Source organism: Callorhinus ursinus, unplaced genomic scaffold (assembly GCF_003265705.2).
Source record: "Callorhinus ursinus isolate GAN/ISIS: 27379988/994484 unplaced genomic scaffold, GSC_fseal_2.0 scaffold111, whole genome shotgun sequence".
Classification (NCBI taxonomy): domain Eukaryota; kingdom Metazoa; phylum Chordata; class Mammalia; order Carnivora; family Otariidae; genus Callorhinus; species Callorhinus ursinus.
Window position 1 is genome coordinate 174,000 of NW_027397173.1, and position 25,161 is coordinate 199,160.

The following is a 25,161-nucleotide window of genomic DNA, read 5'->3' on the forward strand; positions in this document are numbered from 1 at the left end:
CTTCTTCTTCTTCTTCTTCTTCTTCTTCTTCTTCTTCTTCTTCTTCTTTTTCTTTTACTTCTTTTATCATATAATGTATTATTTGTTTCAGAGGTACAGGTCTGTGATCCAACAGTCTTACATAATTCATAGTGTTCACCATAGCACATACCCTCCCCAATGTCTATCACCCAGCTGCCCCATCTCTCCCATTCCCCACCACTCCAGCAACCTCAGTTTGTTTCCTGAGATTAAGAATTCCTCATATCAGTGAAGTCATATGATACATGTCTTTCTCTGGTTGACTTATTTCGCTCAGCATAATACCCTCCAGTTCTATCCACGTCGTTGCAAATGGCAAGATTTCATTCCTTTTGATGGCTGCATAATATTCCATTGTGTGTGTGTGTGTGTGTGTGTGTGTGTGTGTGTGTGTGTATCACACCTTCTTTAGCCATTCATCTGTCAGTGGATATCTTGGCTCTTTCCACAGTTTGGCTATTGTGGACATTGCTGCTATAAACATTGGGGTGCACGTACCCCTTCGGATCCCTACATTTGTATCTTTAGGGTAAATACCCAGTAGTGCAATTGCTGGATCATATGGTAGCTCTTTTTTCAACTTTTTGAGGAACCTCCATACTGTTTTCCAGAGTGGCTCCACCAGCTTGCATTCCCACCAACAGTGTAGGAGGGTTCCGCTTTCTCCGCATCCCCACCAACATCTGTCGTTTCCTGACTTGTTAATTTTAGCCATTCTGACTGGTGTGAGGTGGTATCTCATTGAGGTTTTGATTTGGATTTCCCTGATGCCAAGCAATGTTGACCACTTTTTCATGTGTCTGTTGGCCGTTTGGATGTCTTCTTTGGAAAAATATCTGTTCATGTCTTCTGCCCATTTCTTGATTGGATTATTTGTTCTTTGGGTGTTGAGTTTGATAAGTTCTTTATAGATTTTGGATACTAGCCCTTTATCTGATATGTCATTTGCAAATATTTTCTCCCATTCTGTTGGTTGTCTTTTGGTTTTGTGGACTGTTTCTTTTGCTGTGCAAAAGCTTTTTATCTTGATGAAGTCCCAATAGTTCATTTTTGCCCTTGCTTCCCTTGCCTTTTAGCCTTGATTTTTGCAATTACTTTCTTTCAAATTCTTTCCAAAATTCTGTTCACATCTCTCTTTTTTTATGTTCAGTTAGCCAACATATAATACATCATTAGTTTTTGATGTAGTATTCAATGATTCATTGGTTGTGTATAACACCCAGTGCTCATCATAGCACGTGCCCTCCTTAATACCCATCACCCAGCTACCCCATCCCCCCACCCCACCCCCTTCTGTAACTTTCCATTTTTTTCCCAGAGTTCAGAGTCTCTCATGGTTTGTCTCCCTCTCTGATCACATTTCTTTCTATTCTCAAATTACATTGCTTCTGATATTTCCCCAGTTCTGCTATATGTTGTTCTCTCATTATACCTATCCTTTTCTTAATTGCTTTTAGCTTATTTTGAAATATCAGATTCCAGTTTCACATTGGCATGACTTTCTGGTATGTTCATTATCTAGCTACTATTAAAGCAGTTTATGTCATTGCTTACCTTTTCATTGATTGGACCTTTACTATTAGAAACTCATCTTTCTATCTCCAGCAAGCACCTAACATGGTGTCTTACAATAACAAATGATAAATATCTATTTTATTAAACTGAATCCTAGCCTATTACGATCAATGTGAGATTTTTTCACCACCTTGTTGAAAAGCTCTGTCTAATCTCATAAAACCCAAGACTCATGGGCCAAGAGGTACAAATCATGGACCTGAAAGGGACCTTAAAGTTTCTCTTGTTTAACTACTTTATTAATAATTCCACTTTCATAAGCAACTTGCCCAAATTTACACAGATATTTAGTAGCAAAGCTGTGGCTAAATCCCTGGCTTTCCGTCTCTTAGTATAGTTCTCTTTATATCATGACAGTCTCAAAGTAAGAAAATCCTGTTTCTATATTATATGAAATTTGTATAGATGTTGGATACCTAATTTCTGGGTTTTTTTTTCTTTTTCACAATCTCTATTAGTTTTCTTTTTTTTATTTACTAAAAGTATTTATTTGAGCCATAAAATTTATCTCTGGGAAGACCATGTACTTTGATTTGAAATATCAGAAGTGATATTCTGATCCTAAATAGAAAGGATTGTAATGGCTTGGATTACTTAGATTCACCATTTTCTTTTTCCTTTCTTTAACTTTATTTGTATGTTTGTTTCAGATGTAGAATTTAGTGATTTGTCAGTTGCATATAAAACCCAGTGCCTATTACTTCAAGTGCCCTCCTTAATGCCCATCACCCAGTTACCCCATCCCCCCACCCACCTCCCCTCCTGCAAACCTCAGTTTGTTTCCTAGAGTTCAACATCTCTTATGGTTTACCTTCTTCTCAATTTTCATCTTATTTTATTTTTCTTTCCCTTCCCCTATGCTTATCTGTTTTGTTTCTTAAATTCCACATAAGAGTGAAATCATATGGTATTTTTCTTTCTCTGACTGACTTATTTCACTTAGCATTATGCCCCCTGGTTTCATTCACATCATTGCAAATAACATGCTTTCATCCTTTCTGATGGCTGAGTAATATATCCCATTGTACATATATACCACATCTTTATCCATTCATCGGTCGATGGACATCTCGGCCCTTTCCATATTTGGACTATTGTGGACATGGCTGCTATAAACATTGGAGTGCACATGCCCCTTCAAATCACTATGTTTGTAGCCTTTGGATAAATACCTAGTAGTGCAATTGCTGGATCATGCCAGTTTTCTTATCTGCCTGGTATTCATCCAATGTTGTGAACATGAGGGCTCTTTAAGCACTGGTACAGATAGCAAGAACCAGGGAAGGAGGAGTAACTGGGGTCACAGGCAGACACATGGAGGCCCCCCACCTGCCAGCACTGTAAAAGCAGAGGGGCAGCATAACTGCCTGGTGATGCCCTCCAACCAGCTTGCAGTGCTGCACTCACAGAAACAGCCTCCAAGACTTCACCCAGAGATCGAAATTGGGAGCTTGTCCATTGATGCAGTCCAGCAAGAGTTTTGTCAACAGGAGGCAGCATCCAAGACATAGTCGAGGCTATTTAAGCAAATAAAGGGTCAAGTGAGAGACAGCCACTGGTTCTGAATATCATGGACTGAGAAAAAAAAAGACACACAAAATAAGCAAAACATTATTTGTTACACAATATAACCAGTGATATTATATAAATATATGTCTGTTGTAAGGAGCCTGGGAAGAATAGCACAGTCCCTGGGTAGGACTCCAGAAAGCAGTGGAGGAAGAGGCTGGTGAATTACCCCAATGAGAGCAGCATTTTCTCTCCATGTTATCTCTGAGCTGCTGAACTCCGGCTGATGGAAATCTGCTATCAGGAGGATGGGGTAGAAGTGAACACAGAGGAAATGAGCTAATAGGAATTATGAAGTGAAATACAATATATATAATAAGCTGGTCTGTGTCTAAAGAGATATTGAAGGGTGCTGCAAGTGATAAAGGTAAGATTCCACTGATTTCAGCCTCTTTCATTCCAATGTAACCATAACTTATGATGCTCAAAGCTGGAAAAATTTACTTCAAGAAGAAAATGAAAGTTCTTTAAGCATGTTTGATATATTTATTTGAAGACTTTTTTTTTAAAGATAGTAAATTATCCATTGTACAATGGAGCCAACTAGTGCAACAGGCCAAACTTGCACTCCATACCATAGAACAGGGCCCCTCAACTTTATATTCAGAATCATCATTTTCTGTGGTGTTAAAATGCAGATTCTGAATCAGTAGTTCCAGGTGTATGGAAGATTCCACCTTTCTAACAAACTTCCAGGTGGTGCTGATGCTGCCAGGTCTCAGCTGGCTTTTTAGGTGTCAAACGGTGGACAGCACCTCAGAGACCTAAGTTGTGCCTGCCTCCAGATGCTGTAATATCAGATTCACACTTGGGGCTTGTGCAGCTCAAGGAGGTCACTAAGTGGGGATTATTCTAATTACATAACACTTGAGACTTTATTTCAACAGTTCATTGAATACTTACTGCATACCAGGTGTTAGAAAGGGAAAAGGTAATATTGGTTTTTTTAGTCTCAAGCAGCTCTGGGACCGGAGCAGGGGCAGGGGCTGGAGGAGGATGTTGAAATTAGCAGCTGTCATGTTTGCAGAGAAGGAAACAATAGGACCCATAACAGAAACTGTAGAACACACAGGGGGAGGTCCCTCTGGCTGGGCAAGAACATGTGACTCCATTGAAGAGGTGGGCTTTGAACAGATGCAACCACATGTCTTTTGTAAGATATTTAAAACAGATTTGAGGAGAAGGTGCTCAATCTAAGAAACCCAATTACACTTCAAAAAGATTATTCTAAGCTTGGTAGTACATCTGGCAATCACAAACCGTACAAGGGCCCCAATTCTGAGATTAACCCAGTGGCTTCTCTGTAGAAGGAGAAGATTAGAGAAGTTGAGAGTTTGGACCAGAAACACCTCAATGAGCATATTCTGCTAGCTTGGAAGATGATCAGTCCCAGAGATGATGCTGACACATGTCGTGCCTTGCATGTTGCAGGTGCTCAAAAGATCTTGTCCAAATAGTTTAATTAATGGTTTTAGCTCTCAGATTGTAAATGTGTCTCCAGAGCTAAGTATTTCTTAGTGCCACATCAGCAGAGGAGGCACTTTTGAAATCTGACACAGGATCACATAAACAATACCCACCATCTCTCCGTGCATATGCTGTAGTTTGACTAGTCATTTGTCTATTCTACTAAAATGTTGTTTTCCAGTTAGTCACAAAGGTGACCTTTCTATTTCTTGGTTGGTGTGAAATTTTAAATTCTTGTAGCTACCACCAAATAAAGCAGTTATGATATCAGAAAATTCTGAAATCTCATAGAAAGCTAGAGTACTCAAAGTTCCCAAGATGGAAAGTTTTCATACATAATAGCTACTAACTTGCAAAGTAGCTATTATGTATGAATCATACCATATGATCCAAATGCCAAATACTACTGGGTATTTACCCAAAGAAAATGAAAACACTAATTTGAAAAGGTATATGCACCTCTTTGTTTATTGCAACATTATTTACAATAGCCAAGAATTGAAGCAACCCATATGTTCATCAATAGATGAGTGTATAAAGATGTGTTATATGTGTATATATATAATATGTACATATGTACATATATAATATGATTCATACATAATAGCTACTAACTACTAACTTGCAAACTTACTACTTACTAACTTGCAAATACTTGAGGAAATTCATTCTTTTTGTTGTTGTTAGGAAAAGTCTAAGCATTTATGAATCTTGAGAAAAGGTTGTCTTTAAGTCATCATTAATTTTTTTCCTTATAGGAAAAATACTCAAGTGCTTTTAAATTATTTTATTTAAAAATTTTTAAAGTATTTTTATTTCTTATTTAACCATAGTTGACATACTATGTTAGTTTTAGGTGTACAACATAGTGATTGAACAAATCTATGCATTATTCAGTGTTCGCCATGATGAATTGTAGTCACCATCAGTCACCCTACAACATTATTACTATACTTTTCATCCCCGTGACTTATGTATTTTATAACTGGAAGATTGCACCCCCTAATCCCCAGGTCCATCCATGTTGTCATAAATGGCAAGATCTCATTCTTTTTATGGCTGAGTAATATTCCATTATATATATGTGTATACACATATACACACACATATATATGCACACACACATATATATACCTATAACACATCTTTATACACTCATCTATTGATGAACACTTGGGTTACTTCAATTCTTGGCTATTGTAAATAATGTTGCAATAAACATAGGGGTGCATATAACCTTTCAAATTAGTGTTTTCATTTTCTTTGGCCAAATACCCAGTAGTATTTGGCATTTGTATCATATGGTATTTCTATCTTTAATTTATGAGGAACCACCATACTGCTTTCTATAGTGGCTGCACCAATTTACAGTCCCACCAACAGTGCATGAGGCTTTCTTTTTCTCCACATCCTCACCAACACTTGTTATTACTTACCTTTTTGATACTAGCTGTTCTGACTGGCATGAGATGATATGTCACCATAGTTCTGATTTGCATTTCCCTGATGATGAGTGATGTTGATCATCTTTCGTGTGTCTGTTTCCCATCTGTATGTCTTTTTTGGAAAAATGTCTATTTTTCTCAAATACTTCTGCCCATTTTTTAATCATGTTGTTGTTTTTTTAATTTTGTTTTGTTTGGTGTTGAGTTCTGTAAGTTCTCCATATATTTTAGATATTAGCCTCTTATCAGATATATATTTTTACCAGATATATCATTTGCAAATATCTTCTCCCATTCAGTAGATTGTGTTTTTATTTGTTGGTGGTTTCCTTTGCTGTGCAAGGAAATGCATTATCTCTAAAATCTTAATCTTTGGTATCTTTTTCTTTCCCTCTTTTTTTTTTTTTGAAACATTCAAAACCCTAGAAAGGAACATGATCTAGGGAGAAACAATTTAGAGGGCTTTTTAATTGTATCCCATATATGTGGATGTTTCTCTAAGTTGAGTACCACTAAGGCAGGGGAACTTCTAGTTCAATTCCTGGGACCATGTTGGAAGGCCAGTAGGTGTGTGCGAGGATTGAGCTAATGTTAGTACATACATTAGAATGTACATGTGAGTGTTTCCTTAGTTTGGGAATTTTGTCTATATACAGAACTAATGGCATGGGTTTTCTTGTCATTTATCTTCTAAATCTGTGTGGGACATTATTTTAAACCTTTTCTTCTTTGGGTATATGTATTCTGCTCAAATGAATAGCCATGGACCTGGGAAGAGTTGATCCCCATTGCAGATTTACAGCCTTATTTTCCCTGTGGACTGGCCCAATGCTAATGTGATTGGATTTACCCATGGATTTCAAGATGTTTGTTGACAATCACAGGTTTCTCTAGAGCTGCAGTGGTTCCAATTTCTGCAGAGTCTCCTTTATTTGGAAGCAAAGACTTTATAGGGATGTGAGTAATCCATTTCTGGCTTTCTCTGACCGGCTGCCATGATAGAGTTTTTAAAAATTGGTAGAATAGGTAGGACTAGAATATCATCTGACACCACCCCCCCCAGCTTCTGTGCATATCAGCTGACTAGTATACGCTGAAACAGCAAGGGTCTGGGTGATTAGATTTTTTTCAGGTGTGATTTTCTTGTCTCATCTCTGTTTCCTCCTCCTCCAGGAGAAATGGGTCCCATGAGGCAAGTGTGACCTTGGAGTGCAGCCCACCAGCCTGACGCCTAGTCCGGGAGGGAGAGAACCATGGATGGCATAATTGAACAGAAGAGCATGCTGGTGCACAGTAAAATCAGTGATGCTGGCAAGAGGAATGGCTTAATTAACACAAGAAACTTCATGGCCGAGAGCAGAGATGGCCTGGTGTCTGTTTACCCAGCGCCACAGTACCAGAGCTGCCGGGTGGTGGGCAGCACGGCACCAGCCAGCCTGGATGGCAGCAGGAATGAGCCGGTCCAGCAACTGCTGGACCCCAACACACTTCAGCAGTCTGTGGAGTCCCATTTCCGACCCAACATCATTCTCTACTCGGAGGGTGTGCTGCGCTCTTGGGGGGATGGTGTGGCTGCCGACTGTTGTGAGACCACCTTCATTGAGGACCATTCGCCCACCAAAGAGAGTCTGGAGTACCCCGATGGGAAGTTCATTGACCTCTCGGCTGATGACATCAAGATCCACACCCTCTCCTATGACGTTGAGGAGGAGGAGGAATTCCAGGAGCTGGAGGTCAGAGGATGTATTTATCATGAGCCTTTGAGAACGGGACATGGGGATTGGGTGGGGACTCATGAGTGCCTGGCAAAAGTTAGGGAATGCAACTAGTGTGCAAAAATACAGAGAAACTGAAGCATTGTTAAATATCCATTGAAAATGGAGTGGAGAAAGACTAGGTGACCAGCACCCAGTAGGGGCTTCAGCAGGGATGTTGGCAGAGATGACCCAAGGTAATGGCTGTGAGAATGGGGCTACTGGTGGACTAAAGGGTTGCCAGCATCAGAAGTCGGTTGGGGATTCCTGCTGACACCCCTCCACTTGGGACAGAGAGGTCATTGGCAAAAGTGATCAAGGTGAGAGAGGGACAGAGGATCCTAGGGCCACATGAGGCTGGAAAGGCATGTGTGGGGAAAATTTGAGAAGAGTTTTTGCTGCCACAAGCAGTTTCCTTAATTTAGCATTCCAAAGTTTCTACTAAGGGATCCTTGGTATAGCTAAATCTGCTGGAAAAAAATAATAGGACTGCTAGCCTAAAGGAAAGATGAGTTGAGTTGTTACAAGAGTCACTTTAGTAGACTGGGGAGCAGGTAAGGGCATTTGGATTACATGCTTTGAAACATGCACTTTGGACATGTAGCCAAGGAAACCAGAAGCATCAGGCCTGGAGTTGCAATGAGAAGCAGAAGCAGCTGGAAAGAGATGGTTTTAATCAGAAAGGAAATTCAGAAATGGGAAATGTTTTATAGCGATTTCTGTGAATGGAGCCCATGAAAACCAACTGGCAGGGAGTCCAGAGAAGTCAAGTTATAGGAGATGCCATCGGAGCAGACCTTCACATCTTCTGGTGACACCTGTTAAGGGGAACACACTCTGGCAATGCCAAAGTTTTTAGAAAGCTGTAAGAAGTACTTTGGCTTCCATTCACAAGGCTCTGTCATGTGTCCATTTTTTCCAAGACCTGAGGGTATTGCTAAATGCAGAAGTATAAATGTCACTTGACCTGCATGAAGTTGAGGAAGCAAATACACAAAAATGCACTTTTCACAAAACACAGGAGTTATGATGGTAGAGTTCCAATCCTGCTCTGAGAGCATCCAAAGGATTAGGAGATGGGACTCCAAGTATAATGTGAGGGATCAGGAGTCATCACAGAGGAAGCACCCCCTGCACTACATCTTGAGGAGGAGAACCAGACTATGAACAAAAAGGCTCATGGGGAGGTGGTGGGAGAACCTTGGTCCAAGGGGACAGCATGAGCAGAAAAAGCACAGAGGCATCCAACCTAGGATGCAGAGAATAGTAACTGATTACAGTTGCTAAGACCTATGAATCATGGTGAAGTCGGGAAACAGGACCATAACTGAGGACCATAACAGCCTTCTAAGGGAGGCTGGAATTTAGGCGAGGTCACAGACCCAGATGCCTACAAGAGGAAGGACAGGTAACAACATCAAGAAGGAACCCTATATTGAGAGGAGTGGCCTGAGACTAGAGAGTCCAGGCCCACCCTCAGCTATAGGGTTGCTGCTTGCTGCACCTCATAGGCCACACTGCTAGGCACCTTGATGGGTGTCATGGGTGTGGAAACCCTGAGGGGTTTCAGGTAGGAGGGTAGGGTCAGATTCAAGTTTTCGGAAGCTGCTATGGCTGCAAAGTGGGACAGTGGGGCAGAGTGGGGAGATGGGGGGGAAGGGCACGGGGCTAGGACCAAACTAGATTCCCAGAACCTATTGGGACCTGCCATAGGAGTTGGTGAGAGAATCGGGACAGCAGTAGAAATGAAGAAATACTTAAGAAGTGAAGTTTTCCATTGTTCAGAGATGATGGGAAGGAAAGGGTCAGGCCTGCCCTGTGCAGAGATGCCCCTTAGCTTCCAAATGGTCAAGCTGGTCAGCAGAGGATTTTCAGCTTTGTTAGGAATATTTGGAAAATAAGCTCCAATATATAATATCTATCAGAATTTAAAATTTTGGGATAGTTACTAGACTGAAATTGTAAAAGAAATTTGTGAATGTTTCCATCATCACTTTGTCACTTGTGTGGGCTTCATTCCTCCCTCCCTCACCTATATCCATTGACTTAAAGTCCATATCCTTGAATAGCTATGTTCCAACAGGGTAGGTGAGGATGAACAGGTGAGTAACACATCTTCTTAGTCCTTAGTCTACTTCTGTTCTGTGACTTCATAATGAAATACACTGAAAGGAATCGTATTCCTTTTTCTTTAAGACTTGCATGGGCTTCAGATTAAGCTTGCAAATAAATACAGCTGTTATTTAAATGCAAATGTTCTTTTCATAATATGTCTTAATCCACATTTTTGGCAATCGATTACTGAATCCATTTTTTTTTTTGCAACAATTTTCACACAATGATGTCAGCCAATAGATGTGGCTTTTGGAACTCTGCAGAGGACCAGAACCCACTTAGAGACAATCTTTTAAATTAAATGCTGGGAGGTGGGTGGCTGGCACAACAGGCTTTTCTACCAGGTCAGTCCAAAGCTTTGACAGGTAGTGCAGGTTTCTGGGGTAGTGAGCTCTGCCACCCAGTTTGTTTCCCTGTCCTGGCAACAGTAGCAATAGCCCATCAGAAACAGTTAACTTTAATGATACAGCAGCTGGAATCTTTACTTGTGATTATAGTGCCTATGGTGTAGTAACATGTTTATAGTCACCTCTCATGGCAGTAAGGTGGAACATGCTGGCATGTATACCTTAGCCAGAAAGGGCACCCCAATGACATTGGTGGAACAAGTCGTTTAAAAGTTGGGCTGCCTCATATGAGACTTTCTGGTTGGCAAACCCAGACCAAGAAATGGCTCTTTGCACAGGTCTGGGGGAAGGAATCAAGACACAGTGTGGCAGCTGTCACTCCTTCAGTGCTGTTTAGTACAGCCATGGAGGAGTCCAGGGGGTCATCCAAAGTGGTTGGCATGACCCATTAGGAACTCTGTAAAAACAAGATATTTTCTCAGCAACATTCTTATGGTGGAGCCATGGCAGTCTTTATTTATGAAGAAAAACTAATGAGTAGCTAGAAGAGTCAGTGTGCATGCAGCAACTGTTCTAAGATTTATTGTTTTTCCATTCCATGAAATAATAAAGGGGCATGTATCAGTTAGCATTTGCTGCATAACAAATGCCCTAAAACTTAATGGCTTAACACAACTGTTTATTTCGGTCATGATTCTCAGCGTCAACCACTGGAATGGGTATCTGCTGAATGGTTCTTGCTCTGCTAGTCTCACTCTGGTTCCCTCACTAGTCTGTAGGGGCTGCTGCTCAGCTACACAGCTGTGCCTATTCTCAGGCCATTGTCTGGCCATTGGCTGAGATGACGAGGTGGCTGGACCTCATGTCTAATCATCTAGCAGGTCACTCCATCACATGGCAATCATGCTAGAGATTCCCAGAGCAGCAAGAGAGGGTGAGTCCCAGCATACGAGGCCTTTTCAAGTCTTTGCTTGTGTTATGCATGTTATTGTCTTATTGGCCAAAGAAAGATACATGACTAAGCCCAAAGCCAGTGTGGGAGGGACTTTTTAGGATGACAGTATAGGAAAGTGCCAACAAATTGGGTACCAATTATTGTAGTCTGTAGTCTACCACAGAGCAAAAACGTTTGGCCTATTTAATATATATTTTTTTAAGATCGTCTAATTGAACAGAGTGAGAACAGCTGTAGTTATTTTGTGACTTAAACAGAAAACACAGTAGATATTGATCTAGAGCTCTTCACAGAAGGCAGTATTACTTCAAACCAAACAACAACAAAAAAATAAGAATTTAACTTCTGTGAATTCTATAACATCACTTGGTCTATAGCAAAGTGATACTGTGACCTAAAAATTGCAATTTTCAGAAAGCCATTGTGCTGGTGAAAAGCAGGGGTCCTTGTCACTAGAGTTCCTGCGTACCAGGCAACCTGCCTCTTACCTGTCCCCTTATCACACTACCTGGAGAGCTTCATCCCTGGCATTTATAATGAAGATATCCCCGATCCAGAGAGGTTTGCTCACCTGATGTATATTTCTGTAAGAACATGTGGAGTTTTTGGGTAGCCCTCAAGGTTGTATTAATGTGAGTACGTTCTGTAGCTAATTTCAAGAATCTTTATGGAAAATCCTCAGAAATTGAGGTTTGCCCTGCTCTACCCAAGAGGAAGCTGCTACTCATAGTGAATTGTTGGGGCTCTAAATCAGATAGGGAGATCTCAGGGGGCCTCTGAGGGATTGCGGGAATGCCGAGTTGGCTGCTCATCATATGGTGTCACTGCACTCAGTGTGACCAGACAGGCCTCCCTGGGGCAGGGGGTGGAGGGGGGACACTCAGGCCACTCTGGGTGCACGATTTGGGGCCAGTGATCCACAGCCCCAGGGCCTCCTCCCTGATGTTTGTCCACTGCTTCATCCAGTGCCCAGTCCACAGCTAAAACCGCAGCTTTCAGAAACACCAACAGCAGGAAACCATTTCTCCTTTTCACACAGAAAAACTCAGAGATTTCAGGCTCTGATAATAAAGCAGTTCTATGAAATAGAAAAATTGAGTTTAAAGCTATGAAAAAGTAGGTGAAGTTCATGGCTAGAGAGGCCTAACAGCCCTCCTGCTGTTAGAGATGCTTATCAAATGTTGAAAGGCCAATTATTACCCATTTATTTGTAATAGTGCAACCCCTTCAGGATCCTAGAGCACATGGAATGTCATCACTTAGAAATAATGCCCAAGGTGGTGGGGGAGCCTTTTCTTCACTACAAGAAGGAAGGGGAAGGTAGGACCTGCTGATGGAGCATCTGTCTATGCCAGGCCCTTCGTGCACCTTCTGTCATGTAACCACATGGCAGCATTGGGCCACAGGTACTGATCCTGCCTCACCCTGTGCACAAGGACACTGAAACCTGGGAGGTGTCCAAAGTCACACAGTTGGCTGTGCTGGCAGCTCTTGGAACTGAGACATGCTGACTTCAGACTCTTGCCTCCTAATGGTGATGCTGTTAAAAAAAAAAAAAAAGTATGTGTTACGGTAAACTGCTGTTTCAGAGTCCACAGGTAAAGCACGAGGAGGCAGAGCTGGGGTGGTCACAGCTTCCTCACTGCCATGAGTCTGCAACTGGGTCTTCCCAAGACCAGGAGTCTGCCCTCCTATTACACACTTGAAGCCTATCAAGAGAGACAGAATTTCACAATTGCGGTATAACGCTGGCATGTGCCCCTTTCATAAATATGAGCAAAGAGGGAGGACTCAACAAACACTTGAAGAAAATTCAAAAGCATGAATGAGACAAAACAACAACAATAGAAAAGTTGACCCAGAGGAAACAGAAATAATTCAGAAAATAATCGACAATATTATAAAAAATATTTTTAGTCTCCCTTGAGAGATTTGGGATGGGAGGATTTGGGGTTTGATTTTCTTTGTTTGCCTCATTGCACTGGCCAGAACCTCAAATATGATGTTGAAGGGAAATGATGAGCAGGAGGCATCCTTGCCTTGCTCCTGATCTTAGGAAAGCACTCAGACTTTCCTGATGAAGGATAATGTTGCTCATGCTCTTAATCAAGGGTAGGAAGTTGCCTTCACAGCCAGGGATGTGAAGAGAGCTTACCTCTTAAGGGAAGGGCAACAAAGTCACAACTTTGTTGAACAATTTGGTCTTTTTTTAATAAAAAATAGTTGTTTAATTTTGACAAATGCTTTTTCTCTATTTAGATTATCATGTGGGGGCTTTTTCTTTTGTCCTTTATTCTGTTAATATGATCTATTACATTAACTGATTTTCAGATATTAAAGTCTCCTTACTTTGGAGGATAAATCGCCCTTGGTCATCATATATACTCCTCTTTAAATATTGCTGAATTTTATTTACTAATAATTTGTTAAGAATTTTTATATTTGTGTCCATGAGTGAAATTAGTCTGTGGTTCTTTTCTTGTAATATCTCTTCCTGGCTTTGGTATCAGGGTAATACTGGCCTTATAGAATGAGTTAGAAAGGGTTCCCTTTTCTGTTTTCTGAAAGATTCTGCATAGTATTGTTTTTGTTTTTAATATTTATTAGAAGTCATCAGTGAAGACATCTGGCCTTGGCTATTCTTTGTGGGAAGAGTTGATTACGGATCTGATCTGATATCTTTGTTGTTTTAAATCTATGTTTTAAAGAAAATCTTAAGATTTTCCTTTCTTCTTGACTCAAGTTTATTAATTTCTGTCATTCTAGGAATTTTTTCATTTTATCCAAATTATGTAATTTACTGGCATACAGTTGTTTTATAATATTCCATTTAAATCTTTTTATTTTCTGTATGGTTGGTGTTGTCTCCTCTTTTGTGCCTACTTTTGATAATTTAAGGTTTACAGTTTCTTTGGTCAGTCTAGCCGAAGGTTTATAAATTTTGTTGATCTTTTCAAGTAGCTAACTTCTGATTCCATTGATTGTTCTCTTGCTTTTTGGTTTTCCATTTCATTGATTTTCACTCAGATATTTATGATACCATTCTCTCTGTTTCCTTTGGGTTAAATTTGCCTTTTTTTTTTTTTTTTAGTTTCTTTACATGAGGCTGTTACTGATTTGAGATTTTTTTTCCCTTCATAATATATATTTCTTAAGCTATAACTTTCTCTCAAACACTGTTTCAAATACAAATTTTGACATGTTGTTTTCATTTTTAATATAATTCAAAATATGTTCTAATATCCATTGTGATTTCTTATTTTACTAATGGGTTATGTATAAAAGTATTGTTTAATTTTTCAAATATTCATAAGTGTCCCAATGTTTTTTATTATTTAGTCATTTAATTTCATGTGGTTGAAGAACATAGTTTGTATAATTTCTCTCTTAAATTTATTGAGACTTGATATGGGGCCTAGCATATAATATGTTCCGGGAAATGTGCTATGCACACTTGTGAGAGAATGTGTATTTTGTCATTGTGTGCAATATTCTATAAATGTTTGTTAGGTCAAGTTAGCTGATGATGTTGTTCATGTCTTTTGTCCTTGCTGTTTATCTGACTAATTAATCCATTAATTTTGTCAGTGTGTGCTTTATGTAGTCTGGGGCCCCATTGATAGGTGCATGCACATTTATTAATTTTTTAAAGATTTATTAATTTATTTTAGAGGGAGAAAGAGAGAGAGAGCAGGGGAAAGGGCAGAGGGAGAGAATCTTCAAGCAGCCTCCCTGCTGAGTGTGGAACCCGACACAGGACTCGATCTCGTGATCCATGAGGTCATGACCTCAGCTGAAACCAAGAGTCAGATGCTTAACTGACTGAGCCACCCAGGTGCCCCTATTATTTATTATTGTATCTTGCTGAAGTATTGACCATTTTACCATCATAAAATGTTCCTCTTTATGTCTAATAATATTTCTTGTCTTCAGGTCTATTTTTTGTGAAAATAATATAGCCACTCCCACTTCCTTATTACTACTGTTTGCGTGATACATCTTTTTCCATCTTTTTGCTTAGAATTAATTTTTGTCTCAGAATTTAAAGTATATCTCTTAAAGGAAGCATGTAGTTGATCTTGTTTTTTTTTTCTTTTTTTATTGTCTTACAGTCTGTCATTTGATTGGAATATTTAGTCCATTTGCACGATATGTAATTTTTATATGGTTGGGTTTCTGTCTGCCATTTTGATTGTTATTTTCCACTTGTTTCTTGGTTTTATTGTTGTTTTCTTTTTTCCTCTTCCTGACGATTTGGTGTTAGCCACCACTCATCACCACACCACATCTCAGCCAGAGATGTGAAGAGAGCTTATTAGTTTTCATTTTCAGGAGCATCCTGTTAAATTCTTGGGTTGTCCTCCAATCTGCCATTTGACCCAACCAGGACTATAGCCATAGGTTGGGAGAGCTTTAGGCTTTTCTCATTCATAGCTGGGAATGGATTTTCCACTCTACTTCTAATCAATAAAGCCCCTTCCAACAATGAAGTGACTAGTTCCCATGGCTAGCCCCATCCTAGCAGAAATACTGCATGGGCCAAGCATAGAGCCCCACTATAATTACTCAGATTTCAGCAGTGGTTGGTAAGTAAATACTTTGCAAATACTATTGGCCTTTGGACAATGTTGAGAGCCTTTATAAACTGTATTGACAATTTTTTTTTTCCAGTTGTTTCTGGAAGACAAGATATGCCTACCTCCTGACACTGTCATACAAGAAGTCTTGCCAGGATATTGCCTGAAGTACTAGATGTGCATTTTCCAGCATCACTAGATTCAGACAAAAAATATGTTCCAATGTCCACAGATGGCTTACAGTTAGGTTAAGAATTTTAATCAAGGGGTGCCTGGGTGGCTCAGTCAGTTAAGCGTCTGCCTTCGGCTCAGGTCATGATCTCAGGTCCTGGGATCGAGCCCCACATGGGACTCTCTGCTCAGTGAGGAATATGCTTCTCCCTCTCCCTCTGCCTGCTGCTCTCCCTGCTTGTGCTCACTCTCTGTGTCAAATAAATAAATAAAATCTTTTTTAAAAAAACAATTTTAATCAAATTAATTATCTTTAAATAATATGACATATATTTGCTTATAGCATTGGGAAATTAAATTATCATTTTCCTCCCTTAGGACAGTCTGTAATTAAATATATCTAGATATTCCAGTTCCTTTTGGATCCACGTGTGGATCATTTACACAGAGGAATAGTTTTATCTCCTTATAGTCATAACTCATTTTGTGTTGCCCAAACTGTAGCAACCACCTTATTCTTCAAAGGGGCACTGTATGAGTAAGTTTGACTCATCTAGAAATTAAATTTACTTTCATGAAATATTTTCCACTAGTGAGGGCATTCTAAATACAATTTCCAAAGAAAAATTCAAAAATATTTTGTGAAATATAAACATGATTGGCATAATAGTATGCCATTTATTGTTTTAATTTTCTGTATCAAGGATAACTCATTTAAATGTGGAATTCAAGGCATGTTTCTTAAAAAATAAAAATCAATCTCTTATGTTCTCATCTAACATATTCTCATCTTATATATCAATAAAGGGCAGTGGAGTATGTAATTATAGGCATTAGATGGGAAGAGAGTCTCCCAAGATAATAAATCCATCTGTCATAATACTACAGTCTGATCATTTTTCATATTCCTCTGAAATACTTTTCAATACATAAAAGGGTGGGGGCATCAAACCAAATTAATATGTCAAATAAATAAAAGCCTTTTTTAAATTTTTCATTGTGCTGACCAGATTTCTTGACTGGGACTTCTGAGCCACTAGTCAGTTGTGGGTGAAGAGGGGCCTCTCATACCTACAGCTCCCTTAATAAAGGGAATCCCTGCCAGAGAATTGGAATATTCTGTCATTGTAAGACTGTATTTCTTTTGGAAATTTAAAATATTTTATTTGGTTTAAATATACATTAGGAGGTGTATTTGAATAAGTAGTTTGAGTAAGGAATTGTTTGAATAGAAAAATATTTAATAGCTTTTTTTATTGTTATGTTGATCACCATACATTACATCATTACTTTTTGATATAGTGTTCCATGATACATTGTTTGTGCATAATACCCAGTGCTCCATGCAGAATGTGCCCTCTTTAATACCCATCACCAGGCTAATCCATCCCCCCACCTCCTCCGCTCTAGAACCCTCAGTTCGTTTCTCAGAGTCCATTGTCTCTCATGGTTCGTCTCCCCCTCTGACTTACTCCCCTTTATTCTTCCCCTCCTGCTACGTTCTTCTTTTTTTTTTCTTAACATATATTGCATTATTTCTTTCAGAAGTACAGATCTGTGATTCAACAGTCTTGCACAATTCACAGCTGTCAACATAGCACATACCCTCCCCAATGTCTATAACCCAGCCACCCCATCCCTCCCATGCCCCACCACTCCAGCAACACTCAGTTTGTTTCCTGAGATTAAGATTTCCTCATATCAGTGAGGTCATATGATACATTTCTTTCGATGATTGACTTATTTCACTCAGCATAACACCCTCCAGATTCATCTACGTCGTTGCAAATGGCAAGATCTCATTCCTTTTGATGGGTGCCCATAATATTCCATTGTGTATATATACCACAACTTCTTTAGCCATTCATCTGTCGATGGACATCATGGCTCTTTTCACAGTTTGGCTATGGTGGACACTGCTGCTATAAACATCGGGGTGCACATACCCTTCAGATCTCTACATTTATATCTTTATGGTAAATACCCAGTAGTGCAATTGTTGGATCGTATAGTAGCTCTATTTTCAACTTTTTGTGAAACCTCCATACTGTTTTCCAGAGTGGCTGCACCAGTTTGCATTCCCACCAACAGTGTAGGAGGGTTCCCCTTTCTCTGCATCCCCACCAACATCTGTTGTTTCCTGACTTGTTAATTTTAGCCATTCTGACTGGTGTGACGTGGTATCTCGTTGAGGTTTTGATTTGGATTTCCCTGATGCCGAGCGATGTTGAGCATTTTATCATGTGTCTGTTAGCCATTTGGATGTCTTCTTTGGAAAAATGTCTGTTCATGTCTTCTACCCATTTCTTGATTGGATTATTTGTCCTTTGGGTGTTGAGTTTGATAAGTTCTTTATAGATTTTGGACACTAGCCATTTAACTGATATGTCATTTGCAAATATTTTCTCCCATTCTATCGGTTGTCTTTTGTTTTTGTTGACTGTTTCTTTTGCTGTGCAAAAGCTTTTTATCTTGATGAAATCCCAATAGTTCATTTTTGCCCTTGCTTCCCTTGCCTTTGGCGATGGTTCTAGGAAGAAGTTCCTACAGCTGAGGTCGAAGAGATTGCTACCTGTGTTCTCCTTTAGGATTTTGATGGACTCCTGTCTCAGGTTTAGGTCTTTCAACAATTTGGAGTCTATTTTTCTGTGTGGTGTAAGGAAATGGCCAGTTTCATTCTTCTGCATGTGGCTGTCCAATTTTCCCAACACCATTTGTTGAAGAGACTGTCTTCTTTCCATTGGAAATTCTTTCCTGCTTTGTGGAATATGATTTGACCATAGAGTTGAGGGCCCATTTCTGAGCTCTCTATTCTGTTCCATTGATCTCTGTGTCAGTTTTTGTGCCAGTACCATACTGTCTTGATGATGACACCTTTGTAATAGAGCTGGAAGTCTGGTATTGTGATGTCGCCAGCTTTGCTTTTCTTTTTCAACAGTTCCCTGGCTATTCGGGGTCTCATCTGGTTCCATACAAATTTTAGGATGATTTGTTCCATTTCTTTGAAAAAAGTGGATGGTATTTTGATGGGGATTGCATTAAATTTGTAGATTGCTCTAGGTAGCATTGCCATCTTCACAATGTTTGTTCTTCCAATCCATGAGCATGGAACGTTTTTCCATTTCTTCGTGTCTTCCTCAATTTCTTTCATGAGTATTTTATAGTTTTCTGAGTACGGATCCTTTGCCTCTTTCGTTAGATTTATTCCTAGGTATCTTATGGTTTTGGGTGCAATTGTAAATGGGATCGACTCCTTAATTTCTCTCTCTTCTGTCTTGTTGTTGGTGTATAGGAATGTCACTGATTTCTGTGCATTGATTTTATATCCTGCCACTTGACTGAATTCCTGTATAAGTTCTAGCAGTTTTCGGGTGGAGTCTTTTGGGTTTTCCACATAAAGTATCATATCATCTGCAAAGAGTGAGAGTTTGACTTCTTCTTTGCTGATTTGGATGCCTTTGATTTGTTTTGTTGTCTGATTGCTGTGGCTAGGACATCTAATACTATGTTGAATAACAGTGGTGATAGTGGACATCCCTGCCGTGTTCCTGACCTTAGGGGGAAAGCTCTGTTTTTTCCCATTGAGAATGATATTCGCTTAGGTTTTTCATAGATGGCTTTTATGATATTGAGGTATGTACCCTCTATCCCTATGCTCTGAAGAGTTTTGATCAAGAAAGGATGCTGTACTTTGTCAAATGCTTTTTCTGCATCTATTGAGAGGATCATATGATTCTTGTTCTTTCTTTTTTAATGTATTGTATCACGTTGATTGATTTGCGGATGTTGAACCAGCCTTGCAGCCCAGGGATAAATTCCACTTGGTCGTGGTGAATAATCCTTTTAATATACTGTTGGATCCTATTGGCTAGTGTTTTGGTGAGAATTTTTGCATCCATGTTCATCAAGGATATTGGTCTGTCAATCTCCTTTTTGATGGGGTCTTTGTCTGGGTTGGGGATCAAGGTAATGGTGGCCTCATAAAACGAGTTTGGAAGTGTTCCTTCCATTTCTATTTTTTGGAACAGTTTCAGAAGAATAGGTATTAACTTTTCTTTAAATCTTTGGTAGAAATCCCCTGGGAAGCCATCTGGCCCTGGGCTTTTGTTTGTTGGGAGATTTTTGATGACTGCTTCAATTTCCTTAGTGGTTATAGGTCTCTTCAGGTTTTCTATTTCTTACTGGTTCAGTTTTGGTAGTTGATACATCTCTAGATATGCATCCATTTCTTCTAAGCTATCTAATTTCCTGGCATAGAGTTGCTCATAATATGTTCTTACAATTGTTTGTATTTCTTTGGTGTTGGTTGTGATCTCTGCTCTTTCACTCATGATTTTGTTGATTTGGGTCATTTCTCTTTTCTTTCTGATAAGTCTGGCCAGGGGTTTATCAATCTTGTTAATTCTTTCAAAGAACCAACTCCTAGTTTCGTTGATCTGTTCTACTGTTCTTTTGGTTTCTATTTCATTGATTTCTGTTCTGATCTTTATTATTTTTCTACTCCTGCTGGGTTTAGGCTTTATTTGCTGTTTTTTCTCCAGCTCCTTTAGGTGTAGGGTTAGGTTATGTATTTGAGACCTTTCTTCTTTCTTGAGAAACGCTTGTATTGCTATATACTTTCCTCTAGGACTGCCTTTGCTGTATCCCAAAGATTTTGAACAGTTGTGTTTTCATTTTCATTGGTTTCCATGAATTTTTTTCATTCTTCTTTAATTTCCTGATTGACTCATTCATTCTTCACTAGAATGCTCCTTAGCCTCCATGTATTTGAGTTCATTCCAACATTCCTCTTGTGATTGAGTTCTAGTTTCAAAGCATTGTGGTCTGAAAATATGCAGGGAATGATCCCAATCTTTTGGTACTGGTTGAGACCTGATTTGTGACCTAGGATGTGATCTATTCTGGAGAATGTTCCATGGGCACTAAAGAAGAATGTGTATTCCGTTGCTTTGGGATGGAATGTTTGAATATGTCTGTGAAGTCCATTGGGTCCAGTGTGTCATTTAGTCTTTATTTCCTTGTTGATCTTTTGCTTAGTTGATCTGTCCATTTCAGTGATGGGGTTATTAAAGTCCACCACTATTTTTGTATTGTTGTCAATGTGTTTCTTTGCTTTTGTTATTAATTGCCTTGTATAATTGGCTGCTCCCATGTTAAGGGCATAGATGTTTATAATTGTTAGATCTTCTTGTTGGATAGACCCTTTAAGTAGGATATAGTGTCCTTCCTCATCTCTTATTACAGTCTTTGTTTTAAAATCTAATTTGTCTGATCTAAGGATTGCCACCCAGCTTTCTTTTGGTGTCCATTAGCATGGTAAATGGTTTTCCACCCCTCACTTTCAATGTGGGGGTGTCTTTGGGTCTAAAATGAGTCTCTTGCAGACAGAATATCGATGGATCTTGTTTTTTAATCCAATCTGATAGCCTGTGTCTTTTGTTTGGGGCATTTAGCCCATTTACATATAGGGTAACTATTGAAAGATATGAATTTAGTGCCCTTGTATTGCCTGTAAGGTGACTGTTACTGCTTATTGTCTGTGTTCCTTTCTGGTCTGTGTTGCTTTTTGGCTCTCTCTTTGCTTAGAGAATCCCTTTCAATATTTCTGGTAAGGTTGGTTTCGTGTTTGCAAATTCCTTTAGTTTTTGTTTGTCCTGGAAGCTTTTAATCTCTCCTATTTTCAATGACAGCCTAGCTGGATATAGTATTCTTGGCTGCATATTTTTCTCGTTTAGTGCTCTGAAGATATCATGCCAGTCCTTTCTGGCCTGCCAGGTCTCTGTGGATAGGTCTGTTGCCAATCTAATGTTTCTACCATTATAGGTTACATATCTCTTCTCCCGAGCTGCTTTCAGGATTTTCTCTTTTCTCTGGGACTCGTAAGTTTTACTATTAGATGTTGGGGTGTTGACCTATTTTTATTGATTTTGAGAGGGGTTCTCTGTGCCTCCTGGATTTTGATGCCTGTTTCCTTCCCCAAATTAGGGAAGTTCTCTGCTATAATTTGCTCCAATATACCTTCTGCCCCTCTCTCTCTCTTTCTTCTTCTTCTGGGATCCCAATTATTCTAATGTTGTTTCGTCTTATGGTATCACCTACCTCTTGAATTCTGCCCTCGTGATCCAGTAGTTGTTTATCTCTCTTTTTCTCAGCTTCATTATTTTCCATCATTTGGTCTTCTATATCACTGATTCTCTCTTCTACATCATTTATCCTAGCAGTTAGAGCTTCCATTTTTTATTGCACCTCTTAATAGCCTTTTTTATTTTGACTTGGTTAGATTTTATTTATTTTATTTCTCCAGAAAGGATTTCTCTAATAACTTCTATGCTTTTTTCAAGCCCAGCTAGTATCTTTAAAATCATGATTCTGAACTCTAGGTCCGACATTTTACTAATGTCTGTATTGAGTAGGTCCCTGGCAAATGGTACTACCTCTTGTTCTTTTTGTTGAGGTGATTTTTTCCATCTTGTAATTTTGTCCAGAGGCGAAGAGATGAAATAGAGAACAAAATGCTAACAGGTTAACAATGTCCCCAGAAAATATACTCTAAAGAATTCAGGAAAGACCTGAAACTGGGGGAAAAGAAAGGGAAAAAAAAGAAAAGAAAAGAAAAAGATAAAAACAAACAAAAACAGAACAAAACAAAAAAAAACAATACGATCAAATATGATCAGGCTGGTGCATAGATCAGTGCCACACACTAGATTTTGGGTGTTTTTTGGTCCATTAGAAGAAAGTGCCTCCCAAAATTTTAAAGAAAAAAGAACTTATAAATGTACAAAAAAGCATTAATACAATGAAGGGATGGAATATGACTTTAAAGATGAAAATTATAAAAAATTTTATAAAAGGAATTGATAAGAAGTTGTTTGAATAAAGATAGAAGAGGATTAAAAAACAAAGGGAGAGAATGTGATCAGGCAGGAGTGTAGAACAATGCCATACACTAGAGATTCAGGGTATATTTTGATCTGTTAGAAGAAACTGTATCTCAAAATTTTAAAGAGAGAACAACTCTTATATATATGCCAAAAATAAGGGTAACTCCTATGAAAGGATAGAATATGACTCTAAAAATGAAAAATAAAATGTTTTTTTAAAAAGGGATTGATAAGATGTTGGTTTAAAAGGGAAAAAGAAAAATTAAAAAAAAAGACAGATAAAAATATTAACTTTGAAAGACTAAAGAATCATGGTAAAAACAGCCATGGATTCTATGTGCAGTATTCCCCTAGCGCTGGAGTTCTGCTGTTCTCATTGATTGGTAAACTTGGTCTTGGCTGGCTGTTCTTGCTGATCTTCTGGGGGAGGGGCCTGTTCCTGTGGTACCTAAATGTCTTTGCTGGAGGCGGAATTGCCCCGCCCTTGCCAGTCCGGGCTAAGTAATCTGCCGGAGTTTGCTCTCGGGAGCTTTTGTTCCCTGCAAGCTTTCCGTACAGCTTTGGAGGATGAGAGTGAAAATGGCAGCCTCCCAATCTCCGCCCCAGAGGAGCTGAGAACTCAGGGTCCCTGCTCCTCAGTGAGCCCCCAGAGAAAAGCAGTCAATCACTCACGTCTCCCCGGTCTCCGGCCGCACTCCGTGCTCACCCGGCCTGTGACCGAGCATTTCTATCTCTGGCACCCGACTCGGTGTGGAGTCTCCAAACCCAGCAGATCCCTGTGGTGCACTCCCACACCGCTCCTCCCGGGGGAGGATGGGGAGTGTCCCTGGATCTGCCACTGTTGGGTCCCTCCTGGAGGAGCAGTGGCCCAACTGTGCCCCGGATCATGGTTTATGGCAACCCTGAGCTGAGAGCCTGCACCTAGTCTCCGTCTTTGCAGCTGGCTTCCCTGCTCCGATTCCTGGGAGCTCTGCTGCACTCAGGCATCCCCGGTCTTTCTGTGACCCCGAGGGTCCTGAGACCACACTGTCCTACGAGGGTTCCACCCCCTGCTTAGTCAGTGGAGTGACGTCCCTCAGCAGAGCCCACTTCTAAAAGTTCCGATTTTGTGCTCCGCTGCTGTGTCACTTGCTGGTAGCTTCTGATGGAGGCCCCCTCGTCCACCATCTATCCTCCTGAATATCACCTCGGATTCACTTCTCCACACGTCCTACCTTCCAGAAAGTGGTCAATTTTTTGTTCAGAGAGTTGCTGCTATTCTTTTCTTCTACCTCCTGTTGAGTTCGTAGGTGTTCAGAATGGTTTGATCCCTATTCAGCTGAATTCCTGAGACCAGACGAAATCCAGGTCTTCTACTCCTCCGCCATCTTGCTCTGCCCCCAACATCATCTCCTTCTTACCATATCATAATATCATAAGAAAAAGAAAGTAATGACAAGCACTAAAGTTTGTTAGAAGAGATGTATCCTTTGCATCAAAGGGTTGGTGATGAGAATGTGCTGGGAAGCAGGGTCCTTACATTCAGCACAACTCAGCCTCCATGAATCATGCTACCTAAAGCAATGAAAGATACAGCATTAAAATCTGAGATGAGCCCAGGTTTCATTTGAACCAATATTTTTCACTTTTTTTCTCCAGCAAACCATTCCAGTACTTCCTAAAAACAGAAGGCGGGAGGGAAATCACACAAGTGAAACAGGTGGTCTGCAGTGCATCACCAACGTTCATGTGTAGAAAGAAAACTAACATGGCAGGTCTCCTGCCCCTCAGTGTGCTGGGATTTTTTCAGTGTGATTTCCATGAGAAGAGGCATTTTGTGGGTTCAAGGAGCTGTTCCTGTTCAGTCATCACAAGGGTGAGGAAGGCTCTGTCCTCACAGAGGAAGAACAACCACAGGCATCTTTAGTGGAACCAGTTACTGTGGTGCATGTGGCCTGGGCCTTATGCATGTGGAGGAGCTGGAGAGGGAAGCAAGAAGGAGGACTTCACTGTGGAAATTATAGTGAGTGATTTTTGCCAGGCTCATCTTTCTTATTGTGAGTGTTGTGAAGCAGACTAATGCCACCGTGGCTGTCCCGAAAGTTGGAGCTGGCTGAAGATCTCAGAAGAGAAGATGTTTCTCCTAGTTGATAAAAATCACATGGTATACTGTGAACCTGTCACCAGAGAAATGCTAGATTATGTTAGGATAAATAACCTCTGTCCAGTTTTTTAAGAAATGAATCTACAAAATAAGAAGTGTATATTGTTGTACAGTGATGTTAATTGAAAACATCCCCTT

At 39.8% G+C, this 25,161-nt stretch overlaps 1 protein-coding gene across 3 annotated transcripts in view; it reads left to right on the plus strand.

Moving 5' to 3' along the window:
• The window catches only part of SYNDIG1 (synapse differentiation inducing 1), a 235,909-nt gene that overhangs the window by 101,517 nt on the left and 109,231 nt on the right, over positions 1 to 25,161 (plus strand). For all 3 annotated transcript variants that reach the window (XM_025876971.2, XM_073889641.1, XM_073889642.1), the window contains exon 2: positions 7,251 to 7,810. In XM_025876971.2, coding sequence (XP_025732756.1) covers positions 7,331 to 7,810 — 480 coding nt within the window. In that variant the 5' untranslated portion in view covers positions 7,251 to 7,330. The remainder of the gene's footprint in view (positions 1 to 7,250; positions 7,811 to 25,161) is intronic.